The following is a 10,452-nucleotide window of genomic DNA, read 5'->3' on the forward strand; positions in this document are numbered from 1 at the left end:
TTGTTATAGTATTAATTTTTTTTTTGTGCATGTGTAGAGTAGCAGTGTATCTCTGGCAAGCAGTGGTTCTTGTGAATGGCTGGAATTGGATGGAGAATTCAACTTTTCCCCACCTTATGTCTTATCTCCACTCATGCAAGCAAGGTAGGACATTAAAACTACGGGAACAAACCATTGCATGTATGCACCATGAGCTGCTGAATAAGGACAGCCATTGGTGAAGCAAAAGTACAATGTTTAATCACATATAAAGTCTTCAGTCAGGGGCTCAGGCTTTCTTGTAGATTTCCTGCACTGATTCCTCTGTTCCATCCACTTTTGTGCATTTAAATTATTACCATATTCATGTGGCTTATTTTTAGATTTTAAAATCAATTAATTTTAACTCGTCTAAATTACTAATTTATTAGTTTTCTAACTTGCCCCATTCCTAGCTTAGAAAGTAAAGAAATGTTTTATTCAGCAACTGAACATTTACCGCTCCATCATCCGCAGTTCCTTGTTTTGCTAACAACATGGATTCATGGGTTGGGTTGTTTGTCTCAGCGCAGTAAACGCTACTTAGAAACCGATACTTTCCTAAACCCAGTTTAATTATCCTATTTTCTAATTCTTGTATATTTGGCCTTATCATAATCATTTAGATTTATTTATCTGCAAACGCTTGTTAAGAAGATTCACTTGCACTACTACATATATTAAAGGCAAAGGGATGGCTCCTTCCCCGTATGCATTCAATTCCCATTCACAAAATCCCTAACATCCTCCCTGTTCACCACACACACTGTTCACACTGTGTTCTGTGATTTAGCTGTTTTGGTGCTGTCAGCAGGAATCATAAATTACATCTTTGTATTAGTTTCTGCATTCTCATATTGGCATCGGCAACGTGATGTTTATTAAAGGTGTCAATTAATGGGCTTCCAGCCTGGATCAAGGGCTGTGTTGTGTGTGGGAGGGAAGTCACATTTGGACCAGGTTGGAGAAGGACACTACATTTTATTCTCTAAAGGATATTTATGAACCATTTGGATTTTTACAGTGATCTGATCGTTTCATGGTTAATTGCCTTGGTGGAATTTCAATCTGTCATTCTCCAGGTTAGCCATTCTATATCACAACGATGGCCTGTGGTATCCTAGTCAGTGTTACTGTGTTGCTGTCAGTCCCAATGCTGATACCATTCCCTGTGAACTTACCAATTTAGAGCGGCAGTGGAGAAACCCTCTCTCGGGTCTTCTCTCTTTACAGTGAAGAGAGAAGACCCTCTAAGCAGTTCAACGTCAGGACTGGACAACAGTGCTGTATCTATGTGGTTTGTCAGGGGAATGTGATGTAACAAAGTTGCTTTATTGCCTTTTATTTTTTAAACAGCTTGGAAGATGACAGAGAGAAAGATGAAGAAATGGAGATAAGTGAAACGAGGTGAGAAGTTAGTCGAAGCAACTGGATTTTGGTCCGTGTCTTTTCTGAGCCTGGGACTGTTTGTACTCTGATTTATTCTCCTTAGCATTTATAGAATATAGTACAATGGGAACGATATAATTAAGGAAATGCAGTTCACTATATGAAGATTTAATTTTCTCATGTCATTGTCCCTTATTTAACAATATGAAAATGGTCAATATCGTAAAATAAGATTAGTTTAATAGATTTGTCTGTAACATCACTCATGCATTGCTTCACTGTAAACATTGTCACATTGTTGCATTTAAAGGATTCAGTTGGATAGGTACAGGTCACATCAGCAATTTGGAGAACAAGCAGCCTTGCTTCGCCCATTGCCTTTATAATATCAAACAATGTATGTTTCTTCCAAGATTTTCCATCAATCCACATTGCTAGCTAAGGTAGCCTGCTCCTACAGTTGGACTTTAGACACAAACTTGCATATCTATAATTTTTGTGTCAAATATGTTAACAGGCTTTCCGCCACAAGATATTTGACAATATGCTCTACTCTGGGTAGCTTCCATACACGCACGGTTCTGTTCAAAGCCACTGCTATCAGTTAGCTGCAGCGGAATAAAAACTCTCTTGACTATAGGTCAACAGGTTCCATTCCTGTACCAAACTCTGATCTGACAATTCAGTGCAATGCTAAAGGTAGAGTGTAAAAAGTGCTGCCTGTCACAAGAGATGTGAACCAAGGCACTGTCTTCTTTGTGCCGAAGTGGAAAAATTTCATGAAACCATTTCAGAACTCTAGGATAGAGGCTTCCTTCTCTTAAGCCAGTCCTGCCATGTGATAGGACCTGAACTCCACTTTCCTGCCTTAGAGCAGTAGTGTCAACACCCATCCACAGCATAAATTCATTAGTTTAACCTTTTAAAAAGTTGCATTTGACCTCACCCTGGCCCTCTGAGCCTTTATTGGGAAAACATTCCGTATCTCTAAGACACTTTGTGAGGTCTTTTCTGCCATCAGCCCAGATTGACCGTTTTAAAATGATGTTCCTTTATTCTGAATTAGCAAGTCAAGTTGAGTTTACTGCCACATGCACAAGTGGGATGGATACAACTAAAAATCTTGCTTGCAGCACCATCACAGGGCAGTGAGACAAACACACAAAAACAAATCGTACATCAATTGCGCATAAAGATTCTAAAAGACACTGCAAAAAAAAGTAAGACATGAGTGCAAAACATAATTGGAAAATAAAACATGTGCATGATGGTGCAATGGGTGGGCTCAGTGTTCTGTTGTCGAGGCGGGATTAGTGCTGGTTGGTTCAAGAACCTGACAGTTGTAGCAAATTAGCTCTTGCTGAACCTGGTGGCTTGACACATCAAGTTTCTGTATCTCCTGCTTGATGGTACCAGAGGTGATGATTTTTCGATGTGTGCCATGTCATTTTAACTGTTTCAGTGAGATCACTGCTTATTTTTTCTGTACTTGGTCGAATACAGCCAGAGTTAATTAAATCTGCATTGCACTCTTTGCAACACTGACATTTCAGACCTTGAATATCAGTCTTTGATCGCAGTACCTGTTCGCAGTGTGCAACAATGTTTTGTCAGTGTGATATTCATTTGCTGTAAAAGCTCATTATGCAGTGGGTTATGTTGAAATTGTGGTCTTGATCTGAGTTGCTTCCTTTTTTTGAGTTGTCATTTTTCCCCGGAGTTGTCGTATGTTGTCTCCTAGGTTAGGATTGAGTACTGCTTCTCACTGTTGTTTATGGCATCTTGCTGCATTTACAGCCATAATGAGTTGCCAGCACACCTTAGAATAATTAACCGTAAATACCAAACATAACCTGACTAGGCATAATAATGCTTTGGAGTTTGATTTCACCTTGCAGTAATTTGATATTGTGAACGTTGTAGGGAAGTACTCAGTGATATCCATGGTCTTGAAAAGATGCTGCAGGCAGAAATGCAGGGTATGTTCCCTGGATATGTTGCTGAAGAACTGTAATCGGCTGGTAAAAGGTAGAATTACAGTGCCCTCCATAATGTTTGGGACAAAGACCCATCATTTATTTATTTGTCTCTGTACTCCACAATTTGAGATTTGTAATAGAGAAAAATCACATGTGGTTAAAGTGCACATTGTCAGATTTTAATAAAGGTCATTTTTACACATTTTGGTTTCACCATGTAGAAATTACAGCTGTGTTTATACATAGTCCCCCCATTTCAGGGCACCATAATGTTTGGGACACAGTAATGTCATGTAAATGAAAATAGTCATGTTTAGTATTTTGTTGCATATCCTTTGCATGCAATGACTGCTTGAAGTCTGCGATTCATGGACATCACCAGTTGCTGGGTGTCTTCTCTGGTGATGCTCTGCCAGGCCACTCAAGAATTGACCTTTTTTAGCTTTGAAAAACTCCTTTGTTGCTTTAGCAGTATGTTTGGGATCATTGTCTTGCTGTAGAATGAACCGCCGGCCAATGAGTTTTGAGGCATTTGTTTGAACTTGAGCAGATAGGATGTGTCTATACACTTCAGAATTTATTATGCTACCACCATCAGCAGTTGTATCATCAATGAAGATAAATGTGAGCCAGTACATTCAGCAGCCATACATGCCCAGGCCATAACATCCACACCACAGTGTTTCACAGATGAGGTGGTATGCTTTGGATCTTGGGCAGTTCCTTCTCTCCTCCATACTTTGCTCTTGCCATTAACTCTGATATGTTAATCGTCATCTCATCTGTCCACAAGACCTTTTGTCCAGAACTGTGGTTGCTCTTTTAAGTACTTCTTGGCAAACTGTAACCTGGCCATCCTATTTTTGCGGCTAACCAGTGGTTTGCCTCTTGCAGTGTAGCCATTGTATTTCTGTTCATGAAGTCTTCTGCGGACAGTGGTCATTGACAAATCCACACCTGACTCCTGAAGTGTGTTTCTGATCTGTCGGACAGGAGTTTGGAGGTTTTTCTTTATTATAGAGAGAATTCTGTCATCAGCTGTGGAGGTCTTCCTTGGCCTGCCAGTCCCTTTGCGATTAGTAAGCTCACCAGTGCTCTCTTTCTTCTTAATGATGTTCCAAACAGTTGATTTTGGTCAGCGATTCATGGACATCACCAGTTGATTCCCCAACTCCTTTGAGGTAGCCCTGTGATTCTACTACTTGAACTTGAACAAATTAGGTCACTTTGTTGTGAAGGCTGAGAGTGGCACTTGGCACTGGCTTAGCAGCGCAAGTCCAAACTAGTTTAATACCCTGACTACTACAAAAGATTCTTTAAATGATCAACGGAAACTTCATTGAGATCAAGTTCCCTCAAAGAACAATGTCAAGGTAATAACAAATTGTTTGTTAATGTGGAGATAATATTGTTAGAGCTGACATTCCTCATGTAAATGTAAATGAGCCTCATTTACTGAAGAATGTTGTTTAGATATTACCGCCTAGATGCTTTACGGATTTAGAGTTCAAATTTAATTATGCCTATAGTATCAATCAGTTGTAGCAGTGAATAAATGATCAGTTTCCTACTTGTTGTGAACCCGTCCTACGATACAATACGATAAAACTATTCATCACGGAGGGAAATTGGACTGCCGACATTCACAACATCTTGAAATTAAAAGTGAAAACAAAAAGAAAAAGACAAGCGACTGTTGGCTGGCTGCCGTGTGCACAGCGCCATCACCAGAACAAACAAACAAACTTCTCCTCTGTGCAGAGGATTCTAAACTAGAGTGTCCCCCACACTGGGTCCCCCTTTGTTCTCCCACCGTACCTCACAGCGGTCCCCCACGCCGGGTCCCCATTGTCTTCCCTTCCCCCCTCGCACTCATCGACCGCGAGGACCCACCACCACCGAAGCTCCCGTTGCTGCCGAGGCCCACGTTGCCGCTGAGGCTCCCGCGGCCGCCGCCGAGGCTCTCATCGCCGCTACCTGCTGAGGAGCCTTCGGCCCAGACAGGCCTCACCGCCCTGCTTCCCCGCAGTCCGACCTGATCCACCCGCCGAACAACCGCGCCACCGCCGACCAGAACGACGGCCAAAGACCGCAACATTTACCGGAAAGGTCCGGGGGGGGGGGGGGGAGCACAATAGTTAAAGGTCCGGGGGTGGGGGAGCGCATTAGTTAAAGGCAGTTGGGAGGAGTCAGGCCTATCGCGGCACATTCCGGTCTTCGGCGGTCGTTCTGGTCGGTGGAGGCGCGGTTGTTCAGTGGGTGGATCAGGCCCATCTTCTTAGCCACAATGCCCCTTCATCATTAAGTTGTATTGAGGTACAGAAAATCCACCTTCTTGCAGAGTGTACAAGCAGTGTTTGTGGCGAGTGGGCTAGGGTGCTGCAAGTAAATCTAATTTTCATTTCAGCAACTTTCTTGCAACATGCAGTGCACAGACATTACCTGATAGTTACACTGCCTTTCTGGAGGTGTCAGCTAGACAGGATTGGGGGTGACCTCCGCTTACCTTGGCTGATGAGGCAAATGTAGGACCAACAGACCTCACTACAATTAATGTTTGGAGATGTTTGACTGAATGTTGGTATGGGTAATATGCTCCCCCCCCACCCCCCCCTGCTCACTGCTCACTCCTGCAAAGAGGTGGATTTTCTATACCTCAATACAGTGTAATGAAGAAGGGTTTGTTGGGCTCCTGTTATTAATGCTGAGCTTCTGTGTGCAATCAAGGAATGAACTCTAGGTTCCTAATTCTCCTGCTTTACTCTGAACTATCGTAGACCAAGGATTCCCATGTGGCAGAGGGAATGCTGCAGTCTTTTCAGGTGGCTTTGAGCACATCCTTGAAACACTTCCTCTGTCCACCTGGCAATTTCTTCTTTTGATGGAAGAAAGCATCTAGGCATGCAAGCAGTGTGGTCTGGCCATTGGAGGCCACTGAGTGTAGTCAGACCTCTGCGCTAAGGATATTGGGACAGCATTGGTAGTAACTCTGCAGTGCTTGGAGACGCATGCTGCTGTGACTCTGATGATGATGGTAGGCCAGGAATCACTGATGCCTGGTAGACAATGAGCTGTGTTCCAGGTTTGAGTTAATGTTTTAATAACTGCCTTGGTTGGTGGATCTTGAGATACATCCCTTTTTTTATATTCTAGATATCTCAAAATTAATGCTAACACTGCATTTGCCTTCCTTACTGCCGATTCAACTTGCAAATTCACCCATTGGATATCCTGCACCAGCACTCCAATGTCCCTTCAAAGCACCTCCAATTTCTGAATCCCCTTCCCAATTCAAAAATAGTCCGACAGCTAAAATGCATGACTCCACACTTTGCCATGCTGTAATCCATTTGCCACTTCTTTGCCACTCTCCCACCCTGTCCAAGTCCTTCTGCAGAGTCCCTGCATTCTCTGCACTACCTGCCCCATCCACCTATTTTCATGTAATCTGCAAACCTGGCCACAAACCCTTCAATCCCCTCATCCAAATCTTTAATATACAACGCAGAGTAGTGGCCCCACCACCGACCCCTGTGGAACTCTGCTAGTCACCAACCAGAAAAAGCCCCCTTTATTGCCACTCTTTGTCTTCTGCAATCCAGCCAACCTGCTAGCCATGCTAGTATCTGCCCTTTGATACCAGGGGCTCTCATCTTCCTTAGCAACCTCACGTGTGGCACCTTACCAAAGGCTTTCTGAAAATCTAGGTAAACAACGTCCACTGACTCTCGTTTGTCTGTCCTACTGTTTACTTCTTTAAAGAATTCCAGCAGATTCGTCAGGCAAGATCTCCTCTTCACAAAACCATGCCGACTTTGCCTATTTTATCATGAACTTCTAAGTACTCCGTAACCTCTTCCTTTATAACGGACTCCAATTGTACTCTAATGGACTTATTTGGTGTTGAAATCAGAGGTGCATTCAATGAATAGCATCATGGCATATGTGTTGGTATTGGCAATGTGATCCAGGGCTGAAGAGTGCACAGGAGAGATGGTGTCCTGTAAATTATTTTTCCTGCATGCAAGTTGCAAGAGGGCTAGATGTCGGGGATATCAGTGTAGGTGTGGGCCATTACCACAGTTGATTGAAATGCTTCTTTTGGAATTTTCTCTTGGCATCCCCAATAGCCTTTCGCTGATCATCGGGAAGAGCGGATGTAACATTTGAGAATGTAAACCACGTGTTTTGGCAAGTGAAACACACTCACTTTTGCCTTTGGTAATTAAGTAACTGTCTTCCAATTTCCTGTGAGGAATGTTTGAATGATTTGACACGAAACAAGGGAGATAAGTGGTTACCGGAATATAAACAATGAATCCTTCAGTCACATTCTCAGTTTTGACACTTTATGTTTGCAGCTTTGAGTTGTTAAACAACTTTTAGATTAAATATTCATGCCAACCAATTTTCTGACCTGACCGCGCGCATGCCTGTGCCTGGCCCATAACCCTCCAAACCTTTCCTGTTCATGAGCAAGAAAACTAATTGCTGGAGGAACTCAGCAGGTCCGACCACATTTGTAAACAGGTGACGATTTGGCATGAGACCTTTCTGTGAAATTTCCTACCCCTGTACCTGTCAAAGTGTTTTTTAAGTGTAGTAGTTGTACCCACCTCCTCTGGCAACTTGTTCCATTTTACGCACCATCATCTGCATGGGAAAAAGGTGTCTCTCAAGTCCCTGTTAAGTACTTCTTATTTTAAACCCGGGCCCTCCAATGTTACAGTCTCCTCCCCTCAAGTCAAGTTTATCATCACATGCACAAGGACATCGAGGTACAAGCAAAACAAAAGATGTTGCACGAGGCAGCACCACAGCCACATAGACTCGAGCAAACACATAAAATTCAAATTATGCAACGAGTATGCACAAATGATGCATACATGTATATGCACATAATTTTGCAAAGGAGTTAAAAGAAATAAGACTGCAACACAAAAGGAACCTTGGTACAAAGCACAGTTTTAGAAAAAAAACAACTCCATGGTAGTGCATGAGGTGAACTGTAATGCTCACTGTCACTGGACGATCCCCAAGAATTTCCTCTCTAAGGACGGCCATGATGTTCGCTCTAATCAAAATCACAACCCCCCCCTCCTCTCTTACCTTCACCTCTCTTCCTTTTCACAAACTTCATCTTTTAAATTTATCTTGCAAATTGTAGGTGGATTTATACTCCATATTTTTTGTTTGTGATTTGATCTGATATCTAGATGAAAGTAAGGATTGCTGCAATTAAAGTAATGCTGTTTTTAAGTCGGTCTTTGTTATTAAATATATTTAATCTCAGTGACTGGCCCAATGCCTATCTTTTAAACCTGCTGCAGACAGTTACTTAAATGGCTTCTTCAGTTGTCATGGCAGCAGCAGGCTTGGCACGGACTGTTTAGAATAGCGTGGCTGTGCCTTCACTTTGCACTGATCTACTGTGGGTGTGTGAGCTCAGACAGTGTAGTTTGAGTCGCCGTATCACCGACTCACAGCATTGTTCTGACTGCTCACTCATCCTCAAAACTACTTGTTCACCGAGGGAGCAGGAGGAAGGCTAGCTGCGGCAGTGCTCACGACTCAATGTAACATTTCAAATTCATCCGTACAACTTATGAATATTGTTTTTTTAATTATTATTGACTCTGAGTTCGGTAATAGCTATTCAATTGCTGGCTCATTTAAAAAACTTGTGACGGTCTCGGTGCTTGTGTTTTATGTGATTAATGCCAGGCTTTTTTTAATGATGTTCAGCTGTTATTTTTCTTTGTGTTGATAAATAAGTTTAACTTTTATAGTTGCACTGATTGACTTGTACCAGTATGCAAGATCGTGTATGTTGGCCTAAAGTCCACACCCACCACTAGGGGAGAGCACTGTTTCCGTGCTTGACTGTTCTATGATCCGGGTTGTTTAACTTTGGGAGTTATCGAGTCATGCAGTAGGTAGTACAGTAGGTCCAACGATCAGTGATGTTAATGCCAGGGTCTTGCTGCTGAAGTTGGACTTTGGAGCATCGTGCGTGACGTTGGTCACGTGTCAGGTGAAGTTAGGATGTGCCAGAGCGTGTTGCTGTGCTCGTTAACTATCAGTGCCATGCACCCATACCTCCGGCTCTGCTGGGAACTGCCCGTCCTTGAGTGAAATGGCAAGTTTTATACATCAGCTGGTATTCTTAACAACTAAGCCTTTGTATTCCATTTGTCCCCAACCGGCATGAAACCAAAGCACAGGATTTCCTCCACTCCCTCAAAGGGGCCGGTGAGACCCAGGAGCTGGTGCCGGTATTAGGGAAGGAACCAAGCCAAGTGCCAGTTATTGCTCGTCCCCTGAGCAAAAAAAACAAACCACTGGAGAAAGTCACCAGGTCAGGCGGCATTTGGGGAGGGAAATGGACAGACAATGTTTTTGGTCTGGGCCCTTCTTCAGACTGATGGACATTTCCATCCTGACTTGTTGAGTTCCTCCAGCAGTTAGTGTTTTGCTCTGGATTCCAACATCTGCTGCCCCTTGTTTCTCCATTGCTATTGTTGCCCTGGTGATGCAGGGCCAGCTTCAACCATTGGTACCCTTGTCCGAGCTGCCGGAGCTCTTGTAGTGGGAGTGGTGGGAACTTTGTACAGTTTGCAGTGTGGCATGAAGTCTGGAGTTAAGTGTGCCTTGCACCCGAGTGAGGGGGTTTAATCTGTTGTTTGTTCTCAGGAGGCAGCTGAGGGAACTGTGGCAGGGTTGCCAGAGCAAGCAGCAGGAGTACGAGGAATACAAGCAGAAGCTGAGGGGATTGGAAATATTCTACCAAGAACAAATACGCCAGCAACAATGCTACGTTGAGGAACTGCGCCAACGCATTCAAGCAATGCAGTCAACGACAGAACAAGAGCTTAAAGACGATCAGGAGCAGCTGAAGCTGCGGATTGAGGAAAGTACGTAGTCTCGCCCTTGTCCACTCGCTCACGGTCTGGGAAGGACATTCCCAATGACGACGGGAACTGAATAAATATCACTTGTTCCTTTGGCTGTCGCGTTGCTAATGCCATCAGTAGCAGATGCTTTCTGAAATCTCCAGGAGAAGTAG

The 10,452-nt window shown here is 43.4% G+C and overlaps 1 protein-coding gene across 1 annotated transcript in view; it reads left to right on the top strand.

Annotated features, from left to right (window-relative positions):
* LOC144597726 (stAR-related lipid transfer protein 9-like) overlaps positions 1–10,452 on the top strand; it is a 172,341-nt gene that overhangs the window by 123,600 nt on the left and 38,289 nt on the right. The window contains exons 21-23 of the mRNA XM_078407258.1: positions 38–144; positions 1,375–1,425; positions 10,080–10,300. Of these exons, the coding sequence (XP_078263384.1) occupies positions 38–144; positions 1,375–1,425; positions 10,080–10,300 (379 nt within the window). The remainder of the gene's footprint in view (positions 1–37; positions 145–1,374; positions 1,426–10,079; positions 10,301–10,452) is intronic.

This window comes from Rhinoraja longicauda, chromosome 10 (assembly GCF_053455715.1).
Source record: "Rhinoraja longicauda isolate Sanriku21f chromosome 10, sRhiLon1.1, whole genome shotgun sequence".
NCBI classification, from domain to species: domain Eukaryota; kingdom Metazoa; phylum Chordata; class Chondrichthyes; order Rajiformes; family Arhynchobatidae; genus Rhinoraja; species Rhinoraja longicauda.